Source organism: Trichoplusia ni, unplaced genomic scaffold (genome assembly GCF_003590095.1).
Source record: "Trichoplusia ni isolate ovarian cell line Hi5 unplaced genomic scaffold, tn1 tig00002300, whole genome shotgun sequence".
Classification (NCBI taxonomy): domain Eukaryota; kingdom Metazoa; phylum Arthropoda; class Insecta; order Lepidoptera; family Noctuidae; genus Trichoplusia; species Trichoplusia ni.
Window position 1 is genome coordinate 1 of NW_020800252.1, and position 18,700 is coordinate 18,700.

Genomic DNA, 18,700 nt, shown 5'->3' on the forward strand with positions numbered 1-18,700 from the left:
TTTAGATGGTTACTGCTGAGTAAATAAATACAATATTTTGAGTTGAACCCGTATTGCTGGCAAGGTGAGTAAAGGTTTTATTTTTATTTTGAGTTGTTGCCATATTGTTGAAACATTTTTGAATTTATAGTTGAGCCTGTTTCGTTAAGTCATATTTTAAACACTTATATTTCTTTAAAAACCAATTTAAACTTAACTTTTTTTACTATTTAAGATGACTATTTTTACATGTTAGTATATTTTCATTTTAGTTGTATCATTTACAAAGTTTATAGTCACTTTACTGAAAAATTTTGAGTTCAATCTCTTTAGATGGATTCCGTCAAATATAATTTTACAGCATCACTAATAACATCGGAAATGTTATATTTGTGGCTTTTTGAATCAATTTGGCTAAAATCTAAACCAAAAATATTTTAAAGAGGAATGAATTGACTGTTGTTTTTTTGTTTACTACGATTTAACTTAAAAACTAAGCTTCCAGTTACACGTTATGTAAGTGTAATAATAAATTATTTGCTTTTACAGAAAAAACAATGAATCGTGGACGGTTTCTAGTAAATATGGTAGAAGAACAGGACAAAGAAAATGTGACTCCTAGTCCAATCAATTTTACACCACAAATCCTGGAAGATGACTTAAAGATGTCATCAAGTGATGAACTCTCATCTAAGAAAAAATATTATATTTCACCAATCCGGAGCGATGAAAGTGATATTGATGACTCCAATGAGGATCCAATTTCCTATTGCTCAAAAAAATAAACTCCCACCTAAAGTCGTACCTCCATCATCATCGAGTTCTTCCAGCAGCAGCAGCAGCAGCAGCTCGAGTTCATCGAATGATAGTAGTTCCTCAGATAACGAAGGTGAGCAAGCAGACTCTCGAAATGCCAATGTGTCTGATAATACTACCCAAAATCAAAAGAGCAGAAAGAGAGTACGCAAGCCCAGCAAAGTGGAAGTCGAACGGTGGCAAACAGCTCAGAAATTCTGGAAAAGCCTACCAGTCTTTGTCCAAATTCAAGAAACTAGTCAGGGAAAGAAACTTGGACCACCTTGCGGCGAAAAATGTCGGCTTAAATGCCACGAAAAGATGGACGAACTATCAAGGCAACAGGTCTTTGATGCATTTTGGGGACTCAGCAATCTTGAAAGGCAAAGAGAATTTATAGTACGGCACTCGCAAAAAATAAAGCCTAAATATCGTTATTCAAGTACACAAAATTTTAGGGCCCTTAATACTGCGTTTCATTTTGACGTTAATGGATCCAAAATAAGAGTATGCAAGCCATTCTTCAAATCCACTCTTGACTATAAAGCGATAAAAACAGCACTTTCCAAAAAAACAGAAGGAGTTATTCAAGCCGATTTTAGAGGAAAACATGACCATCACCCAACTATTGACCCACAAATTAGACAGAGCGTTATAGATTTTATAAATTCTATTCCTAGAATTGAATCTCACTACTTGAGGGAAACTACGAGAGAATTTATTTCAAGTGATAAATCACTAGCAGATATTTACAGGGACTATAAATGACTTCGTGAAAGGGATGAATTACCCATAGCACGTCTTCTACGTTCAACAGAATATTCAACACCGAATTCAACATTTCATTCTTCGTACCGAAAAAAGATCAATGTGATCTGTGCGAAAGATATAAGAACTCAGATGAAGAAGAAAAGCGCAAGTTAATTCAGGAATATGAACTGCATCTAAAGGAAAAGACTTTAGCAAGAACTGAAAAAGAAAATGACAAGAATAGGAAGATGGTACAATCGTAGCAGTTTACGACTTACAAGCCGTATTGCAGATTCCAAAGGGACAAATATCTCTATTCTTCTATAAATCTAGGATCAACTGCCTCAATTTTACTATCAGCGATTTAAGGGCACAAGATGTCATTTGCTACTTTTGGGATGAAACAGAAGGAAAAAGAGGAGCTGTTGAAATAGGAAGCTGCATACTTGACTACATTAAATCACAGGTAGACCAAAATCCCAACAAAGAAATTGACGTCATTTTTTATTCGGACAATTGTGGTGGTCAGCAAAAAATTAGTTTCTGCTATCTGCCTATGCCTATGCTGTCAACAAGTTACCAGTTAAATCTATTACCCACAAGTTTTTGATACGGGGACATTCACAGAATGAAGGGGATAACGTTCACAGCTTAATTGAGAAACAGATTAAGAGATATTTACAATCTGGTCCAATCTACATACCAGAACAATATAAAACTTTGATCGTTACAGCAAAAAAGACGGGAAAACCTTACAAAGTTGTAGAAATGTCTCATAGTAAGTTTTATGACGTCAAAGCATTGCAAGAATCGTGGGGCAATAATTTCAATATTGACGAGGAAAAAAACCAAATTAAGTGGCATGACATCAAGATACTCAAAGTTGAAAAAGGACACCCTGAATCCTTTTTCTACAAAACATCATTTGGCAAAGAAACTTATAAAAAAGCTTGTGTGCGAAAGAGGAATCTCCGTACAAGGGGAACCGTCATAGATCAATCGTTATTTTCAGTTGGCCTCACACAGGCATACAATGAAAAAATTGCATTGTCGGATGCTGAAAAAAGAGACATACAAGAATTAATTGATAAGAACGTTATTCCGAATCTTATTACGATATTTATTATAAAGACATTCTAAGCGATAGTAATAATTACTTGCAATATTGTTATTAACTATATACATTCTAAACAAGCTCATTAGATTACAAAACAAATTACCAAAGTTGTTCATTAGTCAATGTACTATTTAAAAGTATGTCATTTAAAAAAAAAGATCTCTAAGTGCCATTATTAGTATGTACTTATTATTCATAAGTTTAAAGTTATTATTTCTCAGACTGATACCTACTAAGAATAAATAGAGATACCTAGTTTATATTAAATTATTATAAGCCAAAATAATGTGATTTTTTTATGTGCAGTTTAACTTGTTTTTTATTAACCGGAAGTTTCCTTATTTTTTTTATAAGCAATATATTTTTGTTAGTTACTTAATAAATAGAACGGAGATGAAAGACTTTCATTAATTATTTTTATAGTATTATTAATAAATTATGTTGATTGATTTTAGTACTACTGGTGTTTTCTTGCTAATTCATTATCCAATAAACTACTAATGCTGGTCATAGATCAGTCTATCAGTTGGACTAATTATAAATAATACAAAATGCTATTGCGTTTTAAATTTATATTCCTCTTCAAAAAAGAGCTAGCTTAAAACTAAATTCACCAACACAGACTCAATTCAAAATAATAAAACAAATATACATATATTGTTAAGCAATAGGGAAATAACTCAAAAATTCAGATTTTCAGCCCTAAAACATGATCAAAACACGAGATCCCTGAAACATATTTATTCGTATCAAAATAATAATTATTCACAAAACGTTCCTACAGCGCACTGGGACACGGTAATCAGTTTTTCGTAATTTCTGAAAAAACTGTTTTTTTGAGTTAATACCGCTTTAGATCTAGGTGTGCGATATCTGTTGTATTCATTGATTAAAACAAGGTGTAGACTAGGTATTCGTCAACTTCATTCATAAATAGAAATATATCTTCTCATAAACGATTGATATTACAAATAGATAGAATGTTTCCTTCTTGCTGTTTTGGGTTTCAGTAATTTTTCGTTAATAAATTGAAAGCGGTGTCATGGATACCTAGGTACGGTTATGTGGCGAAACTTTGGAGAGGACTATATATATCTTGCGGTGGATGGTAATAGATTTGTCGAGTTGTTTGATTAACTTTAGCATATGCCGTGCACAAACTGTGCATCTTTCCATACTCAAACTCAAAGGTGATTGACTGACATAGTGATGCAACAACGCATAGCCGAAACCACTGGACGGATCGGACTCATATTTATCATGCAGATAGATGTTATGTTGTAGGCATCCGCTAAGAAAGGATTTTGGTAAAATCCACCCCTAAAGGGATACAATAGGGGATAAAATTTTGCCGATCGGGCTGACACTTTGCATGCTTAAAGCTACTATGACGTAGGCTTCCCCTGAACAATGATTTTGATAAATTCCATCCTTAAGGGGATAAAATAGGGTAGATTTTTGACTGATTGAACTAAAATAAATAATTAAAGATTGGAGGTATTTAATTCATCCGATTAAATATAATTTTACAGCATCACTAATAACATCGGAAATGTTATATTTGTGGCTTTTTGAATCAATTTGGCTAAAATCTAAACCAAAAATATTTTAAAGAGGAATGAATTGACTGTTGTTTTTTTGTTTACTACGATTTAACTTAAAAACTAAGCTTCCAGTTACACGTTATGTAAGTGTAATAATAAATTATTTGCTTTTACAGAAAAAACAATGAATCGTGGACGGTTTCTAGTAAATATGGTAGAAGAACAGGACAAAGAAAATGTGACTCCTAGTCCAATCAATTTTACACCACAAATCCTGGAAGATGACTTAAAGATGTCATCAAGTGATGAACTCTCATCTAAGAAAAAATATTATATTTCACCAATCCGGAGCGATGAAAGTGATATTGATGACTCCAATGAGGATCCCAATTTCCTATTGCTCAAAAAAAATAAACTCCCACCTAAAGTCGTACCTCCATCATCATCGAGTTCTTCCAGCAGCAGCAGCAGCAGCAGCTCGAGTTCATCGAATGATAGTAGTTCCTCAGATAACGAAGGTGAGCAAGCAGACTCTCGAAATGCCAATGTGTCTGATAATACTACCCAAAATCAAAAGAGCAGAAAGAGAGTACGCAAGCCAGCAAAGTGGAAGTCGACGGTGGCAAAACAGCTCAGAAATTCTGGAAAAGCCTACCAGTCTTTGTCCAAATTCAAGAAACTAGTCAGGGAAAGAAAACTTGGACCACCTTGCGGCGAAAAATGTCGGCTTAAATGCCACGAAAAGATGGACGAACTATCAAGGCAACAGGTCTTTGATGCATTTTGGGGACTCAGCAATCTTGAAAGGCAAAGAGAATTTATAGTACGGCACTCGCAAAAAATAAAGCCTAAATATCGTTATTCAAGTACACAAAATTTTAGGGCCCTTAATACTGCGTTTCATTTTGACGTTAATGGATCCAAAATAAGAGTATGCAAGCCATTCTTCAAATCCACTCTTGACTATAAAGCGATAAAAACAGCACTTTCCAAAAAAACAGAAGGAGTTATTCAAGCCGATTTTAGAGGAAAACATGACCATCACCCAACTATTGACCCACAAATTAGACAGAGCGTTATAGATTTTATAAATTCTATTCCTAGAATTGAATCTCACTACTTGAGGGAAACTACGAGAGAATTTATTTCAAGTGATAAATCACTAGCAGATATTTACAGGGACTATAAATGACTTCGTGAAAGGGATGAATTACCCATAGCACGTCTTCTACGTTCAACAGAATATTCAACACCGAATTCAACATTTCATTCTTCGTACCGAAAAAAGATCAATGTGATCTGTGCGAAAGATATAAGAACTCAGATGAAGAAGAAAAGCGCAAGTTAATTCAGGAATATGAACTGCATCTAAAGGAAAAGACTTTAGCAAGAACTGAAAAAGAAAATGACAAGAATAGGAAAGATGGTACAATCGTAGCAGTTTACGACTTACAAGCCGTATTGCAGATTCCAAAGGGACAAATATCTCTATTCTTCTATAAATCTAGGATCAACTGCCTCAATTTTACTATCAGCGATTTAAGGGCACAAGATGTCATTTGCTACTTTTGGGATGAAACAGAAGGAAAAAGAGGAGCTGTTGAAATAGGAAGCTGCATACTTGACTACATTAAATCACAGGTAGACCAAAATCCCAACAAAGAAATTGACGTCATTTTTTATTCGGACAATTGTGGTGGTCAGCAAAAAAATTAGTTTCTGCTATCTGCCTATGCCTATGCTGTCAACAAGTTACCAGTTAAATCTATTACCCACAAGTTTTTGATACGGGGACATTCACAGAATGAAGGGGATAACGTTCACAGCTTAATTGAGAAACAGATTAAGAGATATTTACAATCTGGTCCAATCTACATACCAGAACAATATAAAACTTTGATCGTTACAGCAAAAAAGACGGGAAAACCTTACAAAGTTGTAGAAATGTCTCATAGTAAGTTTTATGACGTCAAAGCATTGCAAGAATCGTGGGGCAATAATTTCAATATTGACGAGGAAAAAAACCAAATTAAGTGGCATGACATCAAGATACTCAAAGTTGAAAAAGGACACCCTGAATCCTTTTTCTACAAAACATCATTTGGCAAAGAAACTTATAAAAAAGCTTGTGTGCGAAAGAGGAATCTCCGTACAAGGGGAACCGTCATAGATCAATCGTTATTTTCAGTTGGCCTCACACAGGCATACAATGAAAAAATTGCATTGTCGGATGCTGAAAAAAGAGACATACAAGAATTAATTGATAAGAACGTTATTCCGAAATCTTATTACGATATTTATTATAAAGACATTCTAAGCGATAGTAATAATTACTTGCAATATTGTTATTAACTATATACATTCTAAACAAGCTCATTAGATTACAAAACAAATTACCAAAGTTGTTCATTAGTCAATGTACTATTTAAAAGTATGTCATTTAAAAAAAAAGATCTCTAAGTGCCATTATTAGTATGTACTTATTATTCATAAGTTTAAAGTTATTATTTCTCAGACTGATACCTACTAAGAATAAATAGAGATACCTAGTTTATATTAAATTATTATAAGCCAAAATAATGTGATTTTTTTATGTGCAGTTTAACTTGTTTTTTATTAACCGGAAGTTTCCTTATTTTTTTTATAAGCAATATATTTTTGTTAGTTACTTAATAAATAGAACGGAGATGAAAGACTTTCATTAATTATTTTTATAGTATTATTAATAAATTATGTTGATTGATTTTAGTACTACTGGTGTTTTCTTGCTAATTCATTATCCAATAAACTACTAATGCTGGTCATAGATCAGTCTATCAGTTGGACTAATTATAAATAATACAAAATGCTATTGCGTTTTAAATTTATATTCCTCTTCAAAAAAGAGCTAGCTTAAAACTAAATTCACCAACACAGACTCAATTCAAAATAATAAAACAAATATACATATATTGTTAAGCAATAGGGAAATAACTCAAAAATTCAGATTTTCAGCCCTAAAACATGATCAAAACACGAGATCCCTGAAACATATTTATTCGTATCAAAATAATAATTATTCACAAAACGTTCCTACAGCGCACTGGGACACGGTAATCAGTTTTTCGTAATTTCTGAAAAAACTGTTTTTTTGAGTTAATACCGCTTTAGATCTAGGTGTGCGATATCTGTTGTATTCATTGATTAAAACAAGGTGTAGACTAGGTATTCGTCAACTTCATTCATAAATAGAAATATATCTTCTCATAAACGATTGATATTACAAATAGATAGAATGTTTCCTTCTTGCTGTTTTGGGTTTCAGTAATTTTTCGTTAATAAATTGAAAGCGGTGTCATGGATACCTAGGTACGGTTATGTGGCGAAACTTTGGAGAGGACTATATATATCTTGCGGTGGATGGTAATAGATTTGTCGAGTTGTTTGATTAACTTTAGCATATGCCGTGCACAAACTGTGCATCTTTCCATACTCAAACTCAAAGGTGATTGACTGACATAGTGATGCAACAACGCATAGCCGAAACCACTGGACGGATCGGACTCATATTTATCATGCAGATAGATGTTATGTTGTAGGCATCCGCTAAGAAAGGATTTTGGTAAAATCCACCCCTAAAGGGATACAATAGGGGATAAAATTTTGCCGATCGGGCTGACACTTTGCATGCTTAAAGCTACTATGACGTAGGCTTCCCCTGAACAATGATTTTGATAAATTCCATCCTTAAGGGGATAAAATAGGGTAGATTTTTGACTGATTGAACTAAAATAAATAATTAAAGATTGGAGGTATTTAATTCATCCGATTAAATATAATTTTACAGCATCACTAATAACATCGGAAATGTTATATTTGTGGCTTTTTGAATCAATTTGGCTAAAATCTAAACCAAAAATATTTTAAAGAGGAATGAATTGACTGTTGTTTTTTTGTTTACTACGATTTAACTTAAAAACTAAGCTTCCAGTTACACGTTATGTAAGTGTAATAATAAATTATTTGCTTTTACAGAAAAAACAATGAATCGTGGACGGTTTCTAGTAAATATGGTAGAAGAACAGGACAAAGAAAATGTGACTCCTAGTCCAATCAATTTTACACCACAAATCCTGGAAGATGACTTAAAGATGTCATCAAGTGATGAACTCTCATCTAAGAAAAAATATTATATTTCACCAATCCGGAGCGATGAAAGTGATATTGATGACTCCAATGAGGATCCCAATTTCCTATTGCTCAAAAAAAATAAACTCCCACCTAAAGTCGTACCTCCATCATCATCGAGTTCTTCCAGCAGCAGCAGCAGCAGCAGCTCGAGTTCATCGAATGATAGTAGTTCCTCAGATAACGAAGGTGAGCAAGCAGACTCTCGAAATGCCAATGTGTCTGATAATACTACCCAAAATCAAAAGAGCAGAAAGAGAGTACGCAAGCCAGCAAAGTGGAAGTCGACGGTGGCAAAACAGCTCAGAAATTCTGGAAAAGCCTACCAGTCTTTGTCCAAATTCAAGAAACTAGTCAGGGAAAGAAAACTTGGACCACCTTGCGGCGAAAAATGTCGGCTTAAATGCCACGAAAAGATGGACGAACTATCAAGGCAACAGGTCTTTGATGCATTTTGGGGACTCAGCAATCTTGAAAGGCAAAGAGAATTTATAGTACGGCACTCGCAAAAAATAAAGCCTAAATATCGTTATTCAAGTACACAAAATTTTAGGGCCCTTAATACTGCGTTTCATTTTGACGTTAATGGATCCAAAATAAGAGTATGCAAGCCATTCTTCAAATCCACTCTTGACTATAAAGCGATAAAAACAGCACTTTCCAAAAAAACAGAAGGAGTTATTCAAGCCGATTTTAGAGGAAAACATGACCATCACCCAACTATTGACCCACAAATTAGACAGAGCGTTATAGATTTTATAAATTCTATTCCTAGAATTGAATCTCACTACTTGAGGGAAACTACGAGAGAATTTATTTCAAGTGATAAATCACTAGCAGATATTTACAGGGACTATAAATGACTTCGTGAAAGGGATGAATTACCCATAGCACGTCTTCTACGTTCAACAGAATATTCAACACCGAATTCAACATTTCATTCTTCGTACCGAAAAAAGATCAATGTGATCTGTGCGAAAGATATAAGAACTCAGATGAAGAAGAAAAGCGCAAGTTAATTCAGGAATATGAACTGCATCTAAAGGAAAAGACTTTAGCAAGAACTGAAAAAGAAAATGACAAGAATAGGAAAGATGGTACAATCGTAGCAGTTTACGACTTACAAGCCGTATTGCAGATTCCAAAGGGACAAATATCTCTATTCTTCTATAAATCTAGGATCAACTGCCTCAATTTTACTATCAGCGATTTAAGGGCACAAGATGTCATTTGCTACTTTTGGGATGAAACAGAAGGAAAAAGAGGAGCTGTTGAAATAGGAAGCTGCATACTTGACTACATTAAATCACAGGTAGACCAAAATCCCAACAAAGAAATTGACGTCATTTTTTATTCGGACAATTGTGGTGGTCAGCAAAAAAATTAGTTTCTGCTATCTGCCTATGCCTATGCTGTCAACAAGTTACCAGTTAAATCTATTACCCACAAGTTTTTGATACGGGGACATTCACAGAATGAAGGGGATAACGTTCACAGCTTAATTGAGAAACAGATTAAGAGATATTTACAATCTGGTCCAATCTACATACCAGAACAATATAAAACTTTGATCGTTACAGCAAAAAAGACGGGAAAACCTTACAAAGTTGTAGAAATGTCTCATAGTAAGTTTTATGACGTCAAAGCATTGCAAGAATCGTGGGGCAATAATTTCAATATTGACGAGGAAAAAAACCAAATTAAGTGGCATGACATCAAGATACTCAAAGTTGAAAAAGGACACCCTGAATCCTTTTTCTACAAAACATCATTTGGCAAAGAAACTTATAAAAAAGCTTGTGTGCGAAAGAGGAATCTCCGTACAAGGGGAACCGTCATAGATCAATCGTTATTTTCAGTTGGCCTCACACAGGCATACAATGAAAAAATTGCATTGTCGGATGCTGAAAAAAGAGACATACAAGAATTAATTGATAAGAACGTTATTCCGAAATCTTATTACGATATTTATTATAAAGACATTCTAAGCGATAGTAATAATTACTTGCAATATTGTTATTAACTATATACATTCTAAACAAGCTCATTAGATTACAAAACAAATTACCAAAGTTGTTCATTAGTCAATGTACTATTTAAAAGTATGTCATTTAAAAAAAAAGATCTCTAAGTGCCATTATTAGTATGTACTTATTATTCATAAGTTTAAAGTTATTATTTCTCAGACTGATACCTACTAAGAATAAATAGAGATACCTAGTTTATATTAAATTATTATAAGCCAAAATAATGTGATTTTTTTATGTGCAGTTTAACTTGTTTTTTATTAACCGGAAGTTTCCTTATTTTTTTTATAAGCAATATATTTTTGTTAGTTACTTAATAAATAGAACGGAGATGAAAGACTTTCATTAATTATTTTTATAGTATTATTAATAAATTATGTTGATTGATTTTAGTACTACTGGTGTTTTCTTGCTAATTCATTATCCAATAAACTACTAATGCTGGTCATAGATCAGTCTATCAGTTGGACTAATTATAAATAATACAAAATGCTATTGCGTTTTAAATTTATATTCCTCTTCAAAAAAGAGCTAGCTTAAAACTAAATTCACCAACACAGACTCAATTCAAAATAATAAAACAAATATACATATATTGTTAAGCAATAGGGAAATAACTCAAAAATTCAGATTTTCAGCCCTAAAACATGATCAAAACACGAGATCCCTGAAACATATTTATTCGTATCAAAATAATAATTATTCACAAAACGTTCCTACAGCGCACTGGGACACGGTAATCAGTTTTTCGTAATTTCTGAAAAAACTGTTTTTTTTGAGTTAATACCGCTTTAGATCTAGGTGTGCGATATCTGTTGTATTCATTGATTAAAACAAGGTGTAGACTAGGTATTCGTCAACTTCATTCATAAATAGAAATATATCTTCTCATAAACGATTGATATTACAAATAGATAGAATGTTTCCTTCTTGCTGTTTTGGGTTTCAGTAATTTTTCGTTAATAAATTGAAAGCGGTGTCATGGATACCTAGGTACGGTTATGTGGCGAAACTTTGGAGAGGACTATATATATCTTGCGGTGGATGGTAATAGATTTGTCGAGTTGTTTGATTAACTTTAGCATATGCCGTGCACAAACTGTGCATCTTTCCATACTCAAACTCAAAGGTGATTGACTGACATAGTGATGCAACAACGCATAGCCGAAACCACTGGACGGATCGGACTCATATTTATCATGCAGATAGATGTTATGTTGTAGGCATCCGCTAAGAAAGGATTTTGGTAAAATCCACCCCTAAAGGGATACAATAGGGGATAAAATTTTGCCGATCGGGCTGACACTTTGCATGCTTAAAGCTACTATGACGTAGGCTTCCCCTGAACAATGATTTTGATAAATTCCATCCTTAAGGGGATAAAATAGGGTAGATTTTTGACTGATTGAACTAAAATAAATAATTAAAGATTGGAGGTATTTAATTCATCCGATTAAATCGCCGCCCCCACCGAATAATATCGTAATCGAAAGATCAAAATTTTATAGGGAAAATAAAATACGGTTTATAGCCCATTTTACCAGGTATACATAGTAACAAGATTTATATACCAAAAGACGGCTGTTTTTTTCTTCTACAATGTAATAACAATAATAAAAAATATGTTTATCCTAGCTTGAAGTTAAAGGCGAAAATGTATATTACCAAAACATTAATAGAATCTTCATTCGTAAAGCTACAGTACGATTTTATTCGAGTAAATTATCGACAGTGACCTACACAGAAATAGTTAAATGCAATCCTATTCACTGTTTAACAGTTATGTTAACTAAGGGCCGATTATTCAATTATCAGATAACTTTTATCTGAGGAATAAATATGGCCGTTTGACATATTTTCTATACAAAAGCTGTCAAAACGTCAAACATATTCGTCGAATAAAAGTTATCAGGCGATTGAAAAATCCGCCCTTAGTCAGTAAAAAGTTGTTACCATACTATTCATTGACTAAACAAAGTGAGATGATATTGTATAATTTAGTAACGGTATTATTCCGTGGCAAATAAAGGGCAAGGTCTAATTATTGTAAAAGTAAAATACTGGGTCGTCTAAATTGCAAAATAAAAAGTAGTAATTAACCAAATTCTTAAAATAAAACATTTTCAAACTAAATAAAGGTTTGTTAATCAAAGATATGCAACGATGTATTCATAAACAATCTATATGTATAAAAATGAATTGCTGTTCGTTAGTCTCACTAAAACTCGAGAACGGCTGAACTGATTTGGCTTTTTTTATTCTAAAACTAAAAGATTGAGGATCATAAGATCCTAAGAATCTACCGAAGAGCCTCAGGAGAGACTTGATGCTGTTCGAGAACATCAGGCTGCAACTCGCTCCGTAGATCTCTAGAGACAAGTGCAGAACATGATCACGAGTTGGAGACGTGTACTGATAGAGAATTATGCTTGCTTCTCAGCGAATTCGTACATCTACTAACAGATCTTTTGAAACAAGTGATGAACGTGATGCGCGACTAACTGGTGATCGGGACTACCATACATTGAACCGAACAACCACTCAGCTAAATATTCATCATCAGTAAGATAGTGAGAAAGAAAGAGAGAATTACTGGAGAACGGCATGAAGCAAAAAAGAGCGCAACGAGCGTTTGAATTTTGATTGCCTTCGACAGTCTCTGGACAATGTCGAAATCATCTGACGTATCGAATGTGTCTCAAAATATCGCCGTATAGCATGGTGGCCTTCTGTAGGTTGATAAGGAACGGAGATCATTTACTTATACTCCTATGATTGACTGCGCCACATATTCGGCCAACAGATTTGGTTCAAAATTGTACATATTATGAAGCTGTTGTCAGTGTCCTTCGCAAGCGCATAGACTGCGGACGCGTGCGGAAGCGCGCGTAGGTATCACGCGCGAAATTGCAATCGAGTGTTTATCGAAATAACATCTAAATAATTGGTGCTTAACTGTCAAATAACTGTGGTAATTAAGTGTAAAAAACAATGCTGTGTCAAAAGTGCAAAAAGACTTTATCAAAAAACGGGTCGCATTTCATACGCCAAGGCACGTGCCAGGGCACATTTCACCGTACCTGTGTTAAAGGCCTAACAGCCGATATGAAAGCCGAAAGAACAAGAAACTTCTGTAACAACTGCGAGGAGGAAGAATCGGATGACGAAGAGCTGGAAATAGAAGGACTCGAAAAAATACTTAAGGACATACAAAACAAAGTTAACACACTACCGGGCCTCAAAAAACAATTGAATTCTATAACAGCAAGCATGGGACTTGGACTCTCCGAAAAATATGACGTCTTACTGGCGGAACATGAAGAGTCTAAGAAAAAAATATCCTGAAAAGTCTATTCAAAATGCTAACAACAAAATGTGTGTACCTAGAAAAAGCCAACATGGCACTCGAATAGAAACTACACGACATCGAACAATCCTCGCGTAAACAAAATATAGAAATAATCGGCATCGAACAACTACCCTAAGAAAACCCTATGCAGATAATAAACAAATTAGGACAATTACTAGAGGTCAACTGCGAGAACGTCGAATGTTGAATTACCGGTGGTTCGCAAAAGAACATAATATGATATATGTAATAATGAAGACCTAACAAAACATACACGAGAGCTACTGTGGAACACTAAGAACTAGAGATGCGCCGAATAGTGGTTTCACCGAATAACCGAATGCCGAATACTATTCGGTTTAAAGTTTACCGAGCCGAATATTCGGCAGAACTATTACAATATACTATATACAAAACTATACTATATACAAAAATTAAACCGCGATAAAATCCGTAAAAGTAGTTTCATTTCATGCTAACGATAAGAAAAAAAAACGTGCTTATTAATAGAAAAAAAATATTTATTACAAAATCAGCCTTTAAGGTAAATAATAAAACAAAATGTAAATAACAAAATATACCTATATAAATTAGAATAAAATGGCCGTTATGGCTTCGCACAAAATTAGTCAGGGAAGTAATTATTACATAATCAGGCTTATTTCTGTCTTAAGACTGTTAAAATATAAAACAAAGTTATAAATTTAAAACATCTTTTGTCCTATGTTCTGTTACATAGTATTATTGTCACATTATTAACGTAATCTCTACAAAAATGGCCGATGCTTATTTTACAATTGAGTATGTCATTAAAAGAGTTATGATATGTTTTCATCTTAGCAATCGAGGAATGAAATGAAATGAAACTACTTTTACGGATTTTATCGCGGTTTAATTTTAGATTTTAGTTCCCGACGTTTCGAAACCTTTGCAGGTATCATGGTCACGGGCAGACTGAGATGGCGTTCGTCTTGACAGAAGATGTTGCTCGTTCTACCTTCATATTTTAATTAATTATTTGTGGTCTGATCTACGCAGTATGAGCTCACTGTGTCTTGATGTCTTGCAGCGCTGCTCTTGGGTTTGGCCTTGAGTTTATTTATTATTGGATCCCAAGTAGGTGATGTCTTCCAGCCATCTTCTCTATTGAAATTAGGGTGTTTTTTAATCTCAATAGCCTCGCGAAACATCCTAGGTAGGAGTTTGGATTCTTTAGCGAGGATCTGTGGTTGATCAAATCTAATATAATGGCTGGAACCTTCAGCATGTTCGGCGACTGCAGACTTCGGTGAGCGGCGGTGTTTGACATCAGCTATGTGTTCTTTAACGCGGGTCCCTATGCTTCGTTTGGTTTGACCGATGTAAGAGAGGCCGCAGTCACAATCTAGTTTGTATACTCCTGCATCTTGTAGAGGTATGTGACACTTGACGGATGGTAAGGACTGGCTAATCTTCTTGGGCGGCTTGAAATATGTTTCAGGATGTAACCAATCTTGTCAGTGACTCCTCTGACACATGGTAGTACAGCAGGCAAACGATCAACAGTGGCTGGCTTCACTCGGTTTCTGTGACGGGGCCGTGGAACTTGGAGCTTGTTGTCTCGCAGTACTTGCTTGACGTGTTGAAGCTTAGCGGCAAGGTGTCTGTCATCACAGAGTCCGTGTGCTCTCTGAAACAGAGATTTTCCCACGGTAGCTAACTGTTTAGGGTGATGGTGAGATTCACCGTTTAAGTACCTATCTGTATGGGTCTTCTTTCGATACACGGTGTGACTTATGGTCTGATCAGGATTTCTTTTAACTAATATGTCTAAGAAGGCAAGAGATTTATTATCCTCCAACTCCATAGTGAATTGAATTTTGTTATTGATGGAGTTGAGATGTTTTAAAAATGCATTTACTTGACTAGATGGTAAAACTGTGAAAGTATCATCTACGTACCGTTTGTAAAACCTGGGAGTAAAAGGAGCTGTTTTTAAGGCTGTCTCCTCGAAGTCTTCCATGAATATGTCGGCGACTACAGGGGATACAGGCGAGCCCATCGATACACTATCTACTTGTACATAGAATTTATTGTTCCACAGTAGGTAGCCAGATGTGAGGCAGTGCTCGAGAAGTTCTGCATATTCTAGAGGTAGGTTGTTCTCTGCTAGCTTCTTGGAAACAATTTCAATACAATCCTTAACTGGTAGGCATATAAACAAGGACTGTACGTCGAAACTAACCATTACTTCATTGTCATGAAGATGTAGATGTTTAATCTCATTGACAAAGTGGTATGAATCCTTATTATTATAATTACTAAGCTAAACAGTTTATTGTAATACTAGTGGAAAACCCGGCTTCGCTCGGGTGAAATTTGACTCATAATACACGTCTAGTTGCAAAATGTAGGTAGAAATTTCTGTAGTCATCGGTTCTCAAGGAATATTAAAGGAATAAGCAAGGCATGGATTCGTATGGCTTCGTTCGTTATGTTTAATAAATATAATAAATAAAAACTGCAAAAGTTTTTACACAGATTATTAACATTCAAAATAAACTAATACAAATTAACAAAACATATAATTTTTAAGGTTTACTCTGTGTAAACCTCTTTGTTTTAAGCACTCAGTCTTTTTCTCTACTTTGACAGGTAGATAAGTACTTACTTATTTTAAAAATAAAAAATGAAATTGTGGTTCTTTATCCAAATTGGCTAAAACAAGAATAATATTAGGAAGAATGTAAACTGTAATTTTACAATGAGTATTTATCCGAGAATTTGGCAAAGGCACTTATAAAAAAATATTCTCTAGTATACATCACAGGTTGATTATGACAAAATTTCTCTATATATAACATTTTTCGATAAATATTTATCACCTATCAAGCCTTGTTCAGTGGTATTGATAATTTGAATTTTTATATCATCGAATCTTCGAACTCGAGAGAAGGCAACATAGAGCTGTCCATGGGTGAACACAGGATTAGGTAAAAATTAGAGATGCGCCGAATATCTATTCGGTATTCGGCATATTCGGCAATTTTTTCACTATTCGTATTCGGCCGAATTATTCGGTTTGGTGCCCAATAGATTCGGTTCTTTTTTTCTCCGCCACAATTACCCGATGTAGAACTAAAAGATATAACTTATTCTGTTATAAGTCTACGAAATACTATGAAAATATTGCTGAATTAAGATAATGAAATAAAAGCAAATAAACTTTAACTCAGTGTTTATTTTTAACCAAAAATCAACATATTTATTTCTTAAACAATAACATTTTACTTACAACTTTCAAGTCAACATTTATTTTAATTTAAAAACGCTTTAATCAGTCTTTAATCATAAATTATACTAATATTTATTTCTGAAACTAAACAGTTAAAACTTAAAAAATAACTTTTTTTTAATGTTTAATAAGTCTTTAATCATAAATTATACTTTTAAACCTCCAAATAAGATATTTCAACCATATAACAACACCATAATAATATTTATTTCTGAAACTAAACAGTTAAAACTTAAAAAATAACATTTTTTAAAATGTTTAATCAGTCTTTAATCATAAATTATACTTTTAAACCTCCGAACAAGATATTTCAACCAGAGAACGACACAATAATAATATTTATTTCTGAAACTAAACAGTTAAAACTTAAAAAATAACATTTTTTTAATGTTTAATCAGTCTTTAATCATAAATTATACTTTCAAACCTCTAAACAAGATATTTCAACCATAGAAGAACATAATAATATTTATTTCTGAAACTGAAAAAGTTATAACTTTAAAATCAACATTTTTTAATTTTAAACCTTTAAAAAAAATCTTTAAAGTGAAATTTTACATTTCTTTTTAAAACTTAATTTTTAAAACATCAAATCAACATTTGTAATGAACACAATTAATAAAAGATAATCAAAAAGAAACACTTATTTTCTAATATTTATAATTAATTAAGGGTAAATTATGGTGTAGAAACACTAAACTCTCGGCCCTATCTGGTAAGAGTCTGCTTCGTTTTTCTTCGTATACGTTTCCTGCTTCCGAAAATAATCGCTCGCTCTATATACTACTACCAGGAGCACTTAGAAACACTCTGGCTAAATTAGCTAAATGTGCATATTTAGATTTATTCTTTGCCCACCAATCAAAGGCTGAAAGCCTTTTACTTAGATCCCAGTGTCCTTTACACTGGGATCTAAGTAAAAGGCTTTCAGCTGAATAGCTATCCAATTCTACGGCGATTGGGCTTTTAAGGTCGTTCGAAGTTATACGTTTGGTTGAGGCAATTTCTTCGTAACAATTCCAAAATGCCATATGTGATTCCTCTAAAAAATTTTCAACATTTTGAAGGGGTCTTCCCCTGTTAGTTACAGTTTCTTCTTCGCCTGAGCTGTCAGCATCCGAGTCGCTTCTTTGAATCGCTTCTAGAAAGAGCCTACTTCTTACTAATTCGCAATTTTCGGAAGCAAAAATCTCATTCTAAATCGCGGGTCCAACAATGTAGACAGGCAGTAGTATTTGTCTTCTTCCAAATTTCGAAAACGACTTTGAAGTTCTTCTTATAGTTTCTGTACCATTTCTGTTACATTTGAACATATTTCAGAAATTTCGGGTTTTAATAAATATTTCATCAGCGTGTTACTGTGGGGAATCACTTCAGAAATTGTTGAAAATGTAGAACTGGTAATTTTAGTGATTTCTTCAAACGGCTTTAATAGAATTAAACATTCTTTGAGAATTAGCCATTGTCTTTCAGTACAATTTCGAATGTTAACTGAGCCAGCATTGTCTGAAATGTAGAGCGAAATAGCACGTTTTTGTTCCACAATTCTTTCTAACATGTAATAGGTGCTGTTCCACCTCGTTGTGACGTCCTGCACAAGCTGATGCTCGGCTAGACTAAGTTCTCTTTGAATATTTTTCAATTTTTCTTGCGCCGTGCTGGAATGGTGGAAGTGTGTCACTATTCTTCTAGCAGAGG

The 18,700-nt window shown here is 33.9% G+C and overlaps 2 protein-coding genes and 1 pseudogene across 2 annotated transcripts; 2 read left to right on the forward strand and 1 right to left on the reverse strand.

Annotated features, from left to right (window-relative positions):
- Nucleotides 1–4,360: 4,360 nt before the first annotated feature.
- LOC113507520 lies at nt 4,361–6,778 on the forward strand (the record flags this gene model as incomplete). The annotated part of the gene is given in 1 exon segment (XM_026890375.1): nt 4,361–6,778. A coding segment is annotated over 1 exon segment (1,008 nt). The 3' UTR covers nt 5,378–6,778.
- Nucleotides 6,779–8,198: 1,420 nt separating this feature from the next.
- On the forward strand, nt 8,199–10,616 carry LOC113507521 (the record flags this gene model as incomplete). Its single annotated transcript, XM_026890376.1, is given in 1 exon segment — nt 8,199–10,616. A coding segment is annotated over 1 exon segment (1,008 nt). The 3' UTR covers nt 9,216–10,616.
- A 6,932-nt stretch (nt 10,617–17,548) lies between these two features.
- Nucleotides 17,549–18,296, reverse strand: LOC113507519 (annotated as a pseudogene).
- Nucleotides 18,297–18,700: the final 404 nt, after the last annotated feature.